At 48.5% G+C, this 17665-nt stretch overlaps 2 protein-coding genes across 2 annotated transcripts in view; one reads left to right on the plus strand and one right to left on the minus strand.

Annotated features, from left to right (window-relative positions):
• LOC128721409 (RNA helicase aquarius) overlaps positions 1-15012 on the plus strand; it is a 39280-nt gene extending 24268 nt beyond the window's left edge. The window contains exons 3-5 of the mRNA XM_053815161.1: positions 11085-11625; positions 11694-14443; positions 14513-15012. Coding sequence (XP_053671136.1) covers positions 11085-11625; positions 11694-14443; positions 14513-14920 — 3699 coding nt within the window. The 3' untranslated portion in view covers positions 14921-15012. The remainder of the gene's footprint in view (positions 1-11084; positions 11626-11693; positions 14444-14512) is intronic.
• Positions 15013-15965: 953 nt separating this feature from the next.
• LOC128732083 (DNA excision repair protein ERCC-1) lies at positions 15966-17121 on the minus strand. The gene has a single exon (XM_053825246.1). The coding sequence runs from the start codon at positions 17119-17121 to the stop codon at positions 16348-16350; it is 774 nt and encodes a 257-aa protein (XP_053681221.1). The 3' UTR covers positions 15966-16347.
• Between the last annotated feature and the right edge of the window lie 544 nt (positions 17122-17665).

Consider the following 17665-nt stretch of genomic DNA (forward strand, 5'->3'; position numbering starts at 1 on the left):
GCGGGCGTCGTGGTTTCTGAATGTTGTACGAAAAGGATCCGATATTGGACCAAATGAAAAGTGCAATCAATAATGGAGTTTGTAAAACAGCCAGTCACTTAGTTTTCGTTGCTACTGAGCTATAGTTTAACGGTTTGACGTGCCTTCTACCTTCCGGTGTGCCAGTTTCAAGTGGCCGATCCATTTCTGAAAGACACATTCGTCGATTGTGGTTTTATCTGGTTCGGTTCTGGTCTGATCTCTAGTCATTGGAAAGGCACCAAGAACACGTGTACCATAGAAGCATAATTTGATGCTTCTATCTTAACGAACGGTAGCGTTAACACACGCGAGCACACGCGCCCCCCAATTTGTAGCAGGAAATTAGTTGCAATTTCTCAAGCATGTACATTTCCTCCAAATCTGCTAATTAGCGTTTCGCTCCACGTCCTGCCGACGGCTGCGTCGGTTCTGCGAAAGACTAAGTGTACGTGAAGCGAAGATTTAATTGCCTTCACACAATTACGCCTCGGTTGACAAACTGAACTGAAACGAAGTCCATGACGGGTACCGGTACCGAGGATGTCAATTGCTTCCGGCGCAGGAGTTCCTTCCGCAGGATGTCGATAAAGATGCATAACGGTTGGTGAGCTAGGTGAGCTACTAGCGCAAGTGGTTTTGTTTTTACCCACAGGACTATGGGAATCATCATCCACCGACCAATGTGCCCGGTGCCGGTTCGGTCGTCCGCCTTCAGGGCGAACCGTTTCCGGCTTTTAGGTGGCGAGGATTTGTCTTGTGAAAAATGCTGGAATTATAATTCGAGCTGCTAGCACGGAGAGGCAACCGAGAAGGAGTGATGAGAAATGAGCTTGCCCGGCCACATCCGGGCGTGATTTGTGCGCACCTCTGTATCATCCGCGGTAAGCTCTCCCGGTTATGCATCATCCCGACACGAAGCCTGAGTTGGGAATAATGAATTTAATATATCCTTCGCCTTTCCGCGCTGTGTCCTCTCTTGAGGCGAGTTCCCTTTTCCGGTTCCGATCTGGCTGGATTTGGAGCGAGAACCGCGCAAAACGATTGTCTCCGGATGTGGCACGGATGATGACTTATTTGGAGCTGGCCCGCATCGCCTTGAACCGGCGAGAAATCCATTCACGTTGTTGTGGTCCGTCCTCCGTTCCACGATTTCAACCACTGGAAGAAAGCCGACACCCTGTTGTCCTTCAGTCTTTCTCGAGGGACGACCGTGCCATTTTACGCCTGTTCGCCCTTTACGCCATGCCGACCCAAGGACATGCGGCCGGGGTTCGTCGATGTCGATCATTCAAGGGCACGTGGTAAGTGATTTATCTTACCATTGTGGCGTGGGGTTTGGTTCCTCGTCACATCACAAACCACATCGGAACACGGATGCTGGGAATTTTTGTGTGTGAGAGACGCGATCTGCGATCTGACGCGAATCCTAACACATAACCCTCATGGTCATGGCCATGGTCGAGTAGACGTTTGATTTGGAGTTGTTTGGGCCACTGTACGTGCTTGTCGTTGATCGGATTTCGCTTGAAAACCGACCTCATGAGTCATCAGAGTTGGTTGCGCAAAAAAAAACCGCTCCACAGGTGAATGGCTCGAGATCGCGAGCTTGAGGGATTGTGTTACGTTTCAGCGCCTAAAGCCACCTTTCCTTTACGCCTGGTGGCGTCGTGTGCTTCGGATGAATCGTTCTCCAGCACGCGATCACGCGTGGCGTTGGTGTTTGTATAAATTTTGGTCAAAACTTTTCCGGTCCTTCCACGCGGCCACTTTGTTGGTGCTGCGGTTTGGCGAAAAGGAGACGACCGTTTTTGTGCTTACGTGGCGCAACTTGCCACGCGTGTCCTGCATGCGCACAGAACGCGATTGGACGATGCCGGAAAACGGAAGTTGTTGTGCTCGTCTGCCCCCCGAAGCCGGAAGAGCGTTGATAAATGACAACGTGTATTGAGTTGGACAGCGTTCGGGAGCTTGCGAAGGGAAAATGGGCACCCAAATTGATGGACACTGGCACATTTTCGGCGCGTAAGATTGTTTTCGATGCTGGACGATGTTGGGCAATTTGGAGGGATTTAGCCGCGCGTAATGCTTACGGGGCGATTGTGTTTGGAAGGAAGGTCACCGCAAGAAGGGCCATTTCTGGACGACATGAGAGAAAATCCGTCTGGTTAGTTTTTCCGTAGGTCTCAGAAGCATGTTTAATTCAGTTTTAAACGAGCTCTTCGTTTGAAACTGCTTTCCATCGATGCGAGAAAAAAAAACGCTCTAAATGGGGACAACTCGCTTACGCTAGTTGCATGTTGCGACAGGATCAAGGATTCATTCATGACTGACATGCTGGAAAACAATTATGCCCAGCAGCTGCGATTTTCAGCAGGCGCCAGCATTCGTGGAACGGGCTATAAAATTTAATCCATCCAATAGATGCGCTGACCCGTAACAAACCCCTCGGATCGCTTTTATCTCGGCCAATGTGTTCCAGTTCAATTATTCCTGAGCGTCCTTTTCCTCCCTGCTCGGCGAGTCCTCGCGAGTGCCTGCGCCGGCCAGAGTTTGATGGAAATATTTCCTTCAATAATGCCGACACCGGGTCAGGATAGGAGGTGGGTGGGTGGCTTTTAGGAGACGAGCGGCTCGAGAACATTGTCCGAGAGTGAAACTCCCGGTGGCTGCCGCGAATGTACGGAAAGAGGTGGCCCTTCATAGGCCGCCGGGTTGGTTTCGAAGTTTGGTGCGATTTTTACGGTCGAAAAAAGAAAAATCACCGACAAAGTGCCCCAAAAAAAACCATCATGTGACCGTGAAAATTTGCAGCCCAACGAAAACTTTTTTTTTTGGCCCAACGCCCACACCAACCGTCATGGAAAAGGAGCGAGGAGTGGGCCTGTTGGGTGGGTTATGCGAGTACTTCGGAACAAAACGGAAACCATTCGCCAACACAGCTGGCAGTTGACCGAGCAGCCGTAGTGAAGGAAAACGGGAAATAAATCCGAGAAATTTGATTATAATAAATGCAGCACACGATGGCTCTCACTGTATGGGATTTTGTTTGCGGAAATTGTGTGTTGTGCCTTTTGAAATTGTGTTTTTCCGGACCGTGAGCCTTGGATATTTGCATTCCGAGGCAACATGCAATCCTGGGACGTTCGTTGCATGATTGATTTTTTTTAAACAGCACAAAAAAATCCCTCTCTCTCACACACTCCCACACTTTGCGATACGTTTGAAAACGACGTGTCTTCAAAAAGTAAACCGCTAGTGCCGGTGTTTATTTTCACCCCCTCTCCAAAACTCGTGGGTGGACACATTCCATCGAAGAAAGTCACCCAAAACTTTGGCCGGCAGTGGCCAAAATTGTGGTGATTAGTGGGAAAATGATAATGAGCATTTCGTTCGAGGACGTCTGCTCCCGGTGCCGGCAATCGATTGTTGTTTGTACGTGTAGCATTAGCTTCCATTTTTTGTTCTGTCAACCCCGACCCAGACGAGGGAGCAAAGTTGATCCCGCTCAAAGTGCCAGACACAAAGAACCGAAATTTTGCGCCGTCCTCGTCAACGTCCGTTGGTCAACGCTAATTAACAACCGCCTGGTGGTGGTGGTTTGTTTGTTCGTAAATTATTATTCGATGCTAATAAGCCAACCCTCCGATTTGGCAGGGTGGAGCGGGCAAAGGCGATTCGATTCCGATGCATTCGTGCATTTGTGCTGCATGGTTGAAAGATAACCTTTAAAGCAGCCATAACAAATACGCTCGTATTTTTCGAAATCGTTTTTCTCGGGAATAGTACGGTGGAGTGTAGAAAGTCCAGTGAATCTGCTCGCATTTGCTGAAATGGCACCTCGGTACGGGATTGGGGAAGCTTATCATCGTCCTTTCCGCCACTCACATCTAATCCGAAGGCTCTCATCTAATCCCTTTCTGGCTCGGGTCAAGTTTTCATTCGCATACGATTACAACACAGCATGTATGTGGGTTGGTCGGTCAGCTGTGCGCGATTAAGCCAACACAAACTTTGCTCACACAGTGCTTACTAGATTGAAGCAAGCCAGTTGCTCCCCAAAAATGGAGTGTGGAGTATTCACTTTTGTGGAAAACGTCAGCCTGCTTTGATGTCGACAGTATCAGCAGCGTCAATCGCTACGCCAAACGCAGACAGTCGGTTATCTAATCGATTCGAAACCCCCAACAAACAAACAAACACGAAACCCTCAAGGATTGGTAGTGTGTATGTCAGTGGTTTTTGTTTGGGATTCGTTAGTCAATTGCTTATTGATAGCCTACTGCCTCGAAGTGTGTCACATTTTCCATTCCGTTAGTGGTACCAAAACGTACGTGTGCAAGGATCGGTCTCATACGCGGACCTGTTTTTATTTCGATTTTTTTTTCGACCTTCGAATTGACAATCGTCTCTCAGCCATTTTGGAAAGGGTTCTCTAAACGTTGGTTGCCCTGCGGCGGCGGTATTTCTGATATGAGGCCAACGTGCGAAAGAACCCTTTTGAAATATATGGTATTAAAACAAACAAAAAAAAACTCAGTTAACCATCGTAAAATGGGAACGTGACAGTTGCTTCGATTGCTTGAGACCCAAGTGGCATTCGCACGTCTTGTCTGTGTGCTTTTGCTTGGCGAAATTTGTTTATGAAATATTTATCCTACAAAATCCATTCCCCATTTCTAGGGTCACATCGTTTGTCCTTTTAGTAGAACCCGGCACCACGGTTTTACAGCCTTCGAGCCTACGGTTGCATTGTTTCGTCCCTAAATTTGGTCACAAATAGCGGCTTGGGACCTGCTCCTCGGTTTCTCATAAATCCACTTTACAGCTTCGGAAAGGACACGGATCTACTGACTCAAGCGATCGGGGTTTTTATCATCATCTTCTACCGCACCTGGAAAACTCCTTAAACGCACCAGAACCAATCGCACAAAGTGCCCGTCTCCATTCCGCTTACGGGCGCGAGTAAAGGTGCGAACCGGTTAAACTTTCCCAAGCGTAGGTAATTAAAAGCTCCGAGACAAAGTGTGGGTGGACGATTTATCCACACTGCCATCCAGTCGTGCTTTTCTCAGTCTCCCGCGCTTCCCAAAGTAATGAAAGCATTAGCAGAAAGTTTTCCTCCACTTTTCCCCGGAAAACACGCCCGCCAAATGGAAGTGAGTGTGTTTGTTTCGCCTAATCTCGGCGCGATTTATCGGTACGTGCCCCACCCCGTCGCAGGGTTCCGTATCTTGTTTGTTTGTGTTTGGTTCAAATAACAACAACCGGTCTTCGTGTGGGAAACACATGCGATATGGTAGGGAATAATGGAATGCACGCCCAGCGAGACAGGGACGCTAGTTGTAATCCAGTTCTAGCTCCCCAACGCATAGCGCGCGAAGCTAGGGCTCAAAGGGTGTATTTAAAATTCACATGCTTGTGGTCTTTGACGTACGATGTGCGATCGGTAGCGTATGCATCGTGCATTATCTCCACCACCGTGGGCCGAATGCGTCGTAGTGTACGTCATATCGCGTGTAGTGTAGTTTCCTTATCGTGGATGGGGCGGGAAAAAAAAACGCAGAAAAAGACAAATCGTTTGGCGTCATTACGGGTCGTGCTGTATGTCGCGTCGGTTGATAAGAATGAGGCCAAATCAACATGCCCTGGCTTCACAATCCGTTGAAACACTTCTCGATATGCGGTAGACGACTCGCGCACCATTTTGTTGTATTACACGCGGTTTTTTCCGCCGTGTCGTGCTTTAAAGCCACCAAACAGCTCAAGATCCTTTCGGACACGTATGTGTGTGTATGTGTGTGTGTGTCGATAGGTATCCTTTGACGGTGCGGAATTCCACACAGAGCATCACTTTGACAGCGTGTTTTGGCTGTGATCGATCGATTGATCGAGATCGAGCTTCTCTCCCCTTCTCCCACGCCACGCACACTTCATCACTCGCGATCAAGATGCTGCAGCACGGTTGGGGACGAGTGCGTCACTTTTTACGCTGGTACTGGTTACACGGTCAAACGACCGATAAGAGACACTCGGCCATCTGCTAGGTACGCACCCCGGTATCGTTGGCTACATACAGCGAGACTAACGCGGTTCTACACTATCCGCGTTTGCATCCGTTCGGACCAACGGCTAGAGATAAACTACGAGACAGCGTGCGAAACCCAGCCCGAGGTTGGTAGGTTCGTTTATGGCTCCACGGGGGTTCGTTCGGCTTCACGGGTTCGGGTGGTTCGGTTCGCCACCGACAACGACGCCTCTCGACCGGCTTTTGGGGCAGAGCTCCAACGGCATTGGTGTGGAGCGCGATGGTGCGTATGGTGTGCGCGGACGCACAAACACACGAAGTGGCGTACTGCGCGTTCTAGACACAGTCTCTCGTCAACCGACCGTGTACCGGCTGCGGATGTCTTTTCAGCATCACACACAGCTGATAGCGGTTCGACCGGGAAGCGCGCGGACCGGCACGTTCGAGTGGGTGGATTGGGTGTTCCTTTCTCTCCCCCTCCCCCTCCCCCTGCTCTCCCTCCTACTTAGCCACATGGTCTGCAACAGCTGCGCGAATGCATAGTTTATCGCATCCTCACTTCCGAGGACGCATGTCGCCAAGTGACGGCAAATCGGTATAGGTACCGCGTGTTTACTTGCTGCTGCGTTGGTAGGGATATTTCACCATGGAATTCTAAAGACGAATGGTTTTTCTAGCGCTTTCCCGCTGGTTTAGCATCCGTATTTTGGGTTTTTCGTCCGATGCTCCTATCCGTGGTGTGCGTGTGTGCAGTACGCACCTTCGACGTGAGTTGTGCGTGAGTAATGTTCACCGCGATAACGTTAACGAGTTGATGCACACCCATACCTAATAGGCACGAAGCGATGTTTGCTCCATTTCAAAAGTAAATAATTGTGTTTTTTTTAAACCGTGTTAAATAAATTTAACTATGCTAATACTAATTTGTGTTTTGCAAAGAGTCAACGAGTTCTACCTTGCGCTTCATAATAAAAGATTCATTTTTATCTAGAAGAGTTGCTTCACCATTCCCATTCAAATGGTAGATCCTTTTTGTTCAACAATGTTGGGATATTTGGTTCATCCCGTCAGACGTTTCCCGTTTTATGATAGCAGAAGTTTCTGTAATGCATGAGTAGTTGAAGACAATGTGCTATTGATTTTTGTTTTCTCCGAATTTATGTTACGTTGGTTTCCGTATTTTCACCCAGGAGTTTGCGTTTTTATTTCGATGCCAAGGAGCTATCCACAAGTAGAGAGTTTTCTCTCTGTAGCCAGTCCCTGGGCCCCACTGGTCAACTGAAATGCATGGCTTAAAGTTTTGAATAAAAGTAATCCCTTCCTTTCACTGTGAATCGAACGAACTGGATGGAGGAATCAAACAGTTGCAAAACGATGCCCGATGCTGCGTTAAATTTTGCTACTCGAAATGAAACAATGAAAGCATGAATTGGAATTTCATAAAACAGTATCAAATGGTTGTTAAAATTTGAATTTCATTTATTGCATCGAAAGCATGATTTGGAATTTCAACAAACAGTGTCAAAAAGAGGTAAAATTTGAATTTCACGGTGCTAAAGGTACACACAAAACCCCCATCCCATTAGACGAGCACTTTTGGCGGATTTCTCAAAATCCTTTCGACACTGACCGATCCCTGCGATTCCCGAGATGTCCGAGAAGGGGTGGGGAGTAGCATGCTCATGGCAAGCATGCAAGGGGGTTCATGTTGTTGCCCAGTTCTACGGCCTACTGCGACGTGAACCTCTTTCCTTCTGTCACCGTGCGTGATTGATGACTGAGCCGTTGATTTATACGCTAGTGTAATCCCAGTAGCCCGCCCGGGTGTTATTTATGCTGCCCAATTCGGTGTACTTCAAATTCCCTTGCCTCGCCGCGAAGTGGCATTTGGGACGGGCCGAATCTTTTTCTCCTTTTCGTACCTGTACATAATTCATACGATTTAGTTTAAAGTTGCATGATGTAAAAAGCCCATTTTTCGTGACGTTTTCCACTGTATTGAAAGCTTCTTTTCACGTTTCGAAATTATTCTGAAAGAACGTACGCTCACCAAAATGCATCTCAGTGAAAATGGTCTCGTTAATTTGAATGCGGAATCTTTGCAAAAGAGAACCCAAATTAAAAGAATCACGAGCTCACTAGCTGCTAAAAGTTGCCCACTACCTCGTTATGGCTTAACGACGCAAAAAGGACTCCTCCCCGAAGGGGCTTGACTTACTTTCCGCCACCAGCAGGCTCCGGTCTTTGGACAGACACCAGAAAGACGCTATTAAGCCGTGGCTGTCGGGATGTTCCTGCGATTTCCGGATGTCATATCGCCGACGGCAATGCGCACACTGGCGAATATCCTTGCCAGTGCCTAATAAGCGTTGTGGTGCCTCGCGGCCTCAAACAAAGCGTGATGGTGAAAGGACCAAGGACGAACTCGACGAAGAACCGCCTGCCAGTGGCCAACTTGATCTCCTTTTTCTCCAGCGGGTCCACTTTTGCGTTAGATTAAGCAACCGAACCGAGCTCGGCAGCACATTCGTTGTGTTTAGCATGAATTAAAAACTTTAATCCACTTCTAGGGAGCGGAGCGTTTGTTTTTTCTCCACCCATGTCGCTGGCACTGGAGTGCCTTCATGGCTGGAGGAGCATCTTGAACAAACAGCCGCACTGGACGATTAGTGAACATCTCTCATCATCACTCAGGGGAAGCTCTGCTGCCGGTGTGTTTATCGAGCACTTGGCAGTCGGAACTGGCACGTTAATGCGACTCTCCACCCGAAATGGAGATGGAGTCCGCGATTAATGGAGTCCTCGAGACGGAATGTCGATTCGGTTATCTCAGGACCGTTCCTGTGTACATTGGCCAAATGAATCTTCGACTCGTCGCTTGGTTCGAATGCGCCTCGCGATTTATATTTATTACAATTCGACGGCTTCTTGAGATCCGGATGCGCATCGGGTGTTTTTGTTGCCGAAATTAAAGACTCCTCCGTTTTGGATGACCAAAATAGACACACTGGTGGGGGTGCGTCGTGTTGTGTTTTTGTGTGGAATGCAACATTTGGATGTTGCTTCGGAGGTTGGGTGCCATAAATTACAGTCTGAAGTGGAGTTTTTTTTGTGTGCGATAATACCATACTCGTGCAAGAGTGGTTCGGTTGAAGTGGGTTAGATTTGAATGCCACAACGCTATTCTTTGTGGTGCAATCAAGGATGCAATCGAATGATACGATGATATAAAACATTCGTGCATTTTGTCTGTCGACTCAAAATATCCTCTTTTCGAATGTGCCGAAACGTGTTGCATCTGGTTCCTTCGTTCGTTAAGCAATAAACGAAATGGTTCCCTAGCTTCCATGTGGTTTCTTTTGCTGCAGCTTTAATTGCAACCACCATAACCATAGCAACCGAATTTGTTCTGATTCGCAATCATAGCACGTTGAACCGACAGCAATGGGATTAAATATATTTCTATAATAAAGATTGCTTGTCGGCAGTGGTGCAAATCTTTATAACAGAAATATATTTAAAAAAATTCTCAGACGAATGGAGTTAACAACTCCAAATCTTGATAGTAAAATATCTCTTCAACTCGATTTTATATAATAAAATATTCAAAAATAAAGTTGGGCTGTGCGTTGTACGAAAGATTTACTTATAAAACTATTGTTGTTATTGTTATTTGTTTAAGGACGATTTGGCCGTATTTAGATTTGAATAATTATTTGTGAGCTGAAAGGCATTTCCTCGCAAAAGCCGCTGAGTGCCTTATCCCTGGCTGACTCGGATAACTGCTTATAAAATGAAATGATATCAAAAGTTGACATCACATTATTCCAAGTGTCGTTAAAATGTCCTGCTATTTTCACTTTCTTTGAATTAGCTGGTTCAAACATCATCGTTGTTATCGTTTTTAGATGTTTTTTTCCAACATGCGGGAATGACGTTCTTCTGTTTCCTGCAACACAGAGCAAGATAAGCGCATGTGGATTTTAGAGAATGTTTTGGAGGACTATAACCACCCAATTTCCTTGGATCTGCGCAACCAGGGGGAGCAAATAGTACCATTCTTTAAAACACACACAGTATCAAAAATGATCGCCACTATCACAAACTAGCTGATTAGGAAAGTATTCCAATCACTCGTTTCTGTACCGCAAAATAACAAGCATTTGCATCATCCCGCCTTTTTGTATTTTCCTTAAAATATTGGAACTCTACGAGGCAAACAAACCACAACATGGAGTAACGAGAACACTAGGAGGATTTTTTGTTGCGTGGCTTTGTAACCTGTAGCCCATTTAAATAGTGGTTCAAAAACAGAAACCAATCCACCATCCAGAGCTGATCCACCATCAAGGCCGGGACTTTTAGGACACGCAGCTACACCCGATTGCGGTGCAGAGGTCACCTAATAATGTTTGGTAAAACAACACCATCCACGCCAGCGTAGCTGCTGGTTTGTGAGCTTCTTACATTCCGCTGCGTCAAGGCCTGATTGCTGTGTTTGAATGTTTTTCCAAACCAACCACCTCGGAAATGCCTCCGGCGGAGCCATGTGTGGCACGATTACGCCAATTTGCCACATAATTCCAACGAAATACACATGTTGACGCGTTGGCTGATAACCATCGATACGCGTTTGGGGTGGAAATTGTGAGCAAAACAAACAAAAGCACTCACCTAATCGTTTTACCACGCTGAGATTTATGAACACTTCTTCCGGGGGTTTGTTTTTGGGCGATGAAGCTGTGTTAGATCCGTGGCTCGAGGGTTTAGCGTTCACTTCATAGCCTACTTTGTGTCTTTGACTGGCTGAAATTAATTGAATTATATTAATCTACATCGCCGGGTTGAGGTGTCTACAATGGTGGGGATTCGGTTGGTTTCGGAAGATGCTTGGATCCGTGCCGGTATGACTCATATTTGAAGTTTCCCATCGTTTGAGAGGGTTTTCCCGCAATAAATAAGACGCTCCATTAAGACACTTTTTTGGAATTTCGCATGCCTAACGTTTCGTTGTTTCGCTCTCGTTTCTCGTTCGCAGCTCTTAGATATGCTGAAGTTTTACGCCCGGTTCGAAATAAACGATGAAACTGGGGATCCCTTGACCGACCACGACATGACGCAGCTACACTACGCTAAGATCAAGTCCCTACAGAAGGCGGCCTTCGCCAAATTTCCCAGCCTGCGGCTGTTCGCGCTCTCAAACGTGGCCACGGTCGATACACGCGAGTCACTCGAGAAACACTTTGGGGCGCTGGATTGCGACAGTCTGCGAGAGATCGCACGCTACCTCAACCTGATCCCACACGAGCTGAAGTCTCCGTTCGAGTGGCATCGCGTGGATGAACCGTTTCTGCGCGAGTTGCTCATCTCCCGGCACGAACGGCGCGTGTCTCAGCTGGAGTCCCTCAACGAGATGCCACTCTACCCGACCGAGGACGTCATCTGGAACGAGAATGTCGTCCCGACTGAGTTCTACTCCGGGGAGGGTTGTCTGGCGCTTCCGAAGCTGAACCTGCAGTTCCTAACCCTGCATGATTACTTGCTGCGGAACTTCAACCTGTTCCGGCTTGAGTCTACCTGTAAGTTCACCGGGAAACCGTGTTGTGGAATCTGACATCACTCTAACCGCTTGTTCTCTTTCCGGTAGATGAGATCCGGCAGGACATTGAGGACGCCGTCAGCCGCATGTTGCCCTGGAAGTCTGAGGACGGTGACGTGGTGTTCGGCGGATGGGCACGGATGGCGCTTCCGATCCAATCCTTCGCCGTGGTCGAGGTGTCCAAGCCACATATCGGCGAAAAGAAGCCTTCCCGCGTCCGGGCCGATGTCAGCGTGACACTGAACGTACGCAAGGAGGTACAGGAAGAGTGGGAGAACCTGCGCAAACACGACGTCTGCTTTCTGGTGACAGTGCGGCCAACGCAACCGATCGGCACTAAGTACGACTACCGGGCGCATTTCGTGCCACAGGTCGGGCTGGTGCACGTGCGAGGATGCGAGATCGAGGGCATGTTGGATGCAAACGGACGTGTCATCGAGGAGGGTATCGAACAACGGCCGCAGTTAGCTGGTGAACAACGGACGTTCCGGGTTTGGCTCGATTCGAACCAGTACCGGCTGGATATGGATGGGGCGACGTTGGCACAGGACGCTTCCGGCCAGGAGGACGTGTACGAGGGCTTCAACATCATTATGCGCCGTAAACCGAAGGAGAACAACTTCAAGGCGGTGCTGGAGACGATCCGCCATCTCATGAATACTGAGTGCGTGGTGCCACCCTGGTTGCACGACATCCTGCTTGGGTATGGTGACCCTGGGGCGGCTCACTACAGCTGTATGGCTGAGCAGGCGCGTGTGCTTGAGTTTAACGACACGTTTCTGGACTATGGACATGTGGCCGGGAGTTTCCCGGCTTATGAAGTGGTGCCAGTGGAGCAGGATGCATCCACCACAAACCTGCAGCCACCGTTCCGGTTGACGTTCGAGGATGTCCCCGAGCCAGAGGGGGGTAACGAGCGGTCGCTGTCGAAGCGTATCCGGGTAGAACCGTACCGAGTGCCACGCCGTGGCCCGTACAAGTACAACGAACCGAAGAAGAATGCGATCCGATTCACACCGACGCAGATCGAGGCGATCCGGGCTGGAATGCAACCGGGACTGACGTTGGTGGTGGGTCCTCCCGGTACTGGCAAGACGGATGTAGCTGTCCAGATCATCTCGAACTTGTACCACAATCACCCGCAACAGCGCACGCTGATCGTAACGCACTCCAATCAGGCGCTAAATCAACTGTTCGAGAAGATCATGGCGCTTGACATCGACGAGCGGCACCTGTTGCGTCTTGGCCACGGTGAGGAGTCACTCGAGACGGAGAAGGATTACAGCCGGTACGGGCGCGTTAACTACGTACTGTCGAAGCGTATCGATCTGCTGGGGCAGGTGCAACGGTTGCAGGAGTCCCTCGGAGTCACTGGAGACGTGGCGTACACGTGCGAGACGGCGGGACACTTCTACCTGTACCACGTGGTGGCCCGATGGGAGAAGTTCCTGAGCGAGTTCGAGCGGACCGAGGATGGATTGAGCGAACAGACACCGGCGGAGCAGTTCGAGCGACACTTCCCGTTCGTGCGGTTCTTCCGAGACGCACCACAACCCCTGTTCAGTGGGACGACACACGCCGAGAACATGGACATCGCACACAGCTGCTTCCGGTACGTGTCGCATCTGTTCGCCGAGCTGGAGGAGTTCCGAGCGTTCGAGTTGCTGCGTAGCGGACTAGATCGCTCCAAGTACCTGCTCGTGAAGGAGGCGAAGATCATCGCGATGACGTGCACACACGCGGCCCTCAAGCGGAAGGAACTGGTCACGATGGGTTTCAAGTACGACAACATCCTGATGGAGGAAGCCGCTCAGATACTCGAGATCGAGACGTTCATTCCGCTGCTCCTGCAGAACCCGATGGACGGGTACAACCGGTTGAAGCGGTGGATCATGATCGGTGATCACCATCAGCTGCCGCCGGTGATCAAAAACATGGCGTTCCAGAAGTACTCCAACATGGAGCAGTCACTGTTCACGCGTCTTGTCCGGTTGGGCGTACCGACGATCGACCTGGATGGGCAGGGTCGTGCTCGATCTAGCATCTGCGAGCTGTACAAGTGGCGGTACGGTCGGTTGGGTGATCTCGATCACGTGCACCAGTGGCCGGAGTATCGCCGGGGTAACGCCGGATTCGCGTTCGAGTACCAGCTCGTGAATGTGGAGGACTTTAACGGGGTGGGTGAAACGGAACCGAACCCATACTTCTATCAGAATCTCGCCGAGGCCGAGTACGTGGTGGCGGTGTTCATGTACATGCGCTTGCTGGGCTACCCGGCGGAAAAGATCTCCATCCTGACGACGTACAACGGGCAGAAGCACCTGATCCGGGACGTGATCGAGTCGCGATGCACCGCCAATCCGATGTTCGGTAAACCGCACAAAGTCACGACAGTGGACAAGTACCAGGGCCAGCAGAACGACTACATTCTGTTGTCGCTTGTGCGCACCAAAACCATCGGTCATATTCGGGACGTGCGGCGTCTCGTGGTGGCGATGAGCCGTGCCCGTCTTGGGTTGTACATCTTTGGGCGGGTGGCGTTGTTTAAGAACTGTGTCGAGTTGCAACCGGCCTTCCGGTTGCTGATGAATCGACCGCTTGAGTTGCAGCTGAGACCGGACGAAAAGTATCCTGACGGCAAGAGTGTTGTCGTTGCGGATGACGTACATCCGGAACAGCAGGGTCAGGAAGCTGAAAGCAGCAATTCGACCCAGAAAACGGTGAAGGACATGACGGAGATGGCGCAGTTCGTGTACCACATGTACATGCGCCAGGTGAACGTGATCCGGGAGGAGATGGTCAGTATTACCGGTCGTTTGCGATTCCGTACCCGTGTGTCACTTGTTTGGGTTATGTTCTCTTTTTAGGAAAAAATGAAAAGCCTGTTCGAGAAGCAGCGCAAGGAGCAGCAGCAGGAGAAGATGGAGGAGCAGATTAAAATGGCCGATGCGGAAGCTGAGGAAGCCGAAAGGCAGAAGCGGATCGAGGCGGCAGCTAAGAAGTCTTTTACGGCGACACCAATTCGGAACGAGATAGCTGACGCGGGCGAACCGGTGGCAACACCGAGCGGACAATCTCGGCGTGGCAAGAAAAGACCAGCTGCCGTAGAAGAGGAAGAACCGGAGAACCAGAGGCAGGAGCAGCATGGGGACGAAGCTGATACAACCGAGCAGACGGATGAATCCCAGGTGGAACAACCAAAGGTGGATGAACAAGTGGAGGAACAGTCGAAGGAGTCACCGGCCGAAGAAAAGGATACCCCCACCGAGGGTTAGGACATGTGCTGTTGTAGGATATGCGTGCTTTTGGGTTGCATTGTCGCCGGTGAACAATTTGTATGGATAAAATGTATTCTTAATTTGTATCAATAAATGGTTCTCTCGCCGGATTCTACTCGGTGAACTATTTGTATTCATAAAATGTATTATTAATTTGTATCAATAAATTGTTCTCTCGTAACTCTCTCATCTGGTCTGAGTTTTCTTAGCTATTCCATAAAAAAGAAAGAACTCGATTTGCTCCAAGCATGCCACATGGATTCTCAACGTTGGATTGGATTTTTTAATTTTGTTATCTTCTGTGCGTAAATATTCATCTTTAAAATACAAATAAAATTCGATTTGGCTGAAACTTGGTACTTATTTGTTTTCTTACTGGCAAGGTTTGGCTCCGTCGAAGCTCTCATGCAACCTTATTTACAGAATATCAGAAAAAAGCTCTAAAACCTATAAGAATAACACAAACCTTTATTTTCTTGTCCTTTTGATATTCAAATATCGCATTTGACCCAAAAAACTGGAGCAAAACCGTGCATAAACCTTTCCCAGCCACGCAAAACCGTCCAATGGCATCCATTGTTCGAAATCACCAGATCCAAAAAAGAGAGTTCGCCGCGCCAGCATTTTGCCCCCGATCGGAAGAATTTCGACAACGGATTTTGCTGTCCAAAAACCGGCATATAATACCAGGAGAACATGCTTCAAAGAGGCTGCTACCAGCTGGATGCTCCGCCACTATCAGCGATCTCGCTCTAGCGTTATCGATAACGGGGTTCCATATCGCCGTTCTTTCCAGCGCGTGATTATCCGCCTGCTTTCTCTTTCGCTCTTGATCGTTTATCGTTCTTTTGGTTCCCATCGGAAGAGGAAGAGGATCATAGCTGCACTATGGGATCTTGGTGATCGTAAATCAGGCAATAATATTCGAAATTAAAATGTTTATTTGCGTATATATAAAATTTATTTTAAACATAAAATAAAAAAGAAAATATAGGAAATAAATTTCTGAGACATAACACATTGTTCCTCATATCGTTAAGCACTTTTGTACTATTGAACCATATTTTATCATAACCATGAAAAAAATGTTATTCCTTTATTACGGCTTTCTGCACATTTTTTGACCAATCTTGCTCTACCGGGTTATTCTACAATCTATTTAAATATTATCACTAGCGCTGCTCGTGTGCGGGGAGATTTTACGCAAACATACTTTGAAAAAAAAATGCCACCACAGTCGAACGAATTTTGTGATCGTACCAGGCGACTAAACTAACAGGAGATCATGCTGCAAAAAGCTAACATGCTTTCGATCTTATCGACCATGGGGCTGTCCTGTTCCCTCATCATGTTTTGCCTCATCTGTGCAACATACGATTCTTCGATCAACGAACGATATTTGTAAACCATCTACGACATTTTCATCAGTTCTGTTTGCGGAAATTTTCGCTAAACGTTTTGTGCAATTTTTTCACCTTCCTCGGCCCCAACCCAGAGCACATGCTGAGCTTGTCCTCGTTCGTGTTGATAAGCTTCCCGAGTGTGCCGTAATTTTGCAGCAAAATCATCGCATCCGTCTGATTGACTGGCTTAATTGTGGTGAGCGCTCGGATCAGTCTCTCGTGAGGATGCTTCTCCGCCCGCTCCATGATCCAATCGGGGGGTCGGTTTTCGAACAGCTTGTATTTTTCCACGATGCGGCCGGCCTCCTCCGGGTTCCAGGCCAACATGAGCGTCAGGTCGGCTAGCAGGCAGATGCGAGTGAGCTGTTTCAGCGCGTTCTGCGGCTCCGGAACGTCGATTTGTACCAGCAGCACTCGCAGCTCGTACATCTTGCCCAGCTGTTTCAGCCGGGTGTGGATGTAGTCCGGGTTCAGGGTGTGATAGCGCAGGGACAGGAACAGCACACACGAACTCGCCCCAACCACGTAATCCGGCACGATGTCATCGTACTCCCAAGGAATGATCTGGATCGCCTTAAGCAGTGGATTACCTCGTTGTTTCGGGTTGACCAGTACGCAGTTGCCTTTGTTGACCTTCGCCACAACGACCGGTGGTCCGCTGGTGCCACTGGACGATCCGCCGCCGCTGTTCGACGTTCCAGACACGTTGGATGTGTTTTTACTGTCCGTTACAGCCATAAGCTTCTCTGCAGATGGTATTTGCACTGCCGCTAAAAGATCGTCGTCGTCGTCCATAGCCTTAAATTACAGAAACACTTGCAAACGGCTACGCTCCGTATACCGGCAATTCTAGTGTCGAATGAAAGGTGTTGTTGTTTTCAACCTTTTTGACAGAAGAATTCGATGGTCAGGATAGGTGACTTATGCTATGGCGATAGCGTTGCTGAACATGTTTCAAAAGAAAGCCGTTATTCAAATAAATCTAATTTTTACATCATTTTGGTATAGCTTAGATTATGAGCATTTCTGGTCTTTAACAAAGGCAGTTTATCTTTCAGCAATATGTAATCAGTTATACAAAAATAAGGCTTGAATCCTTACCAGATATTAAGCATAGAAACAAAGTAATTTTCCCAACGTCGCAATGCAATAATCGGAATCAAATTTCTAAAACTTAGAATTTCTTCTAAATGGATTCAAATTCGTTCGAATCGTTGCATTGCATCGCTATCTCCACAGCAGCAGGTACAACTTGTTGAAACTGTTGATTCCATGTACGATCCTAGCAACCTGCGGCAACTCGCACGGCTCCGGGTTGCCATGGAAAGCCAATTTCGCT

Source organism: Anopheles nili, chromosome 2, assembly GCF_943737925.1.
Source record: "Anopheles nili chromosome 2, idAnoNiliSN_F5_01, whole genome shotgun sequence".
In the NCBI taxonomy this organism is placed as follows: Eukaryota; Metazoa; Arthropoda; class Insecta; order Diptera; family Culicidae; genus Anopheles; species Anopheles nili.

Bases quoted from the DNA above. Each gene is read 5' to 3' on its own strand.
- LOC128732083 (XM_053825246.1), bottom strand. From the start codon at position 17,121: ATGGACGACGACGACGATCTTTTAGCGGCAGTGCAAATACCATCTGCA.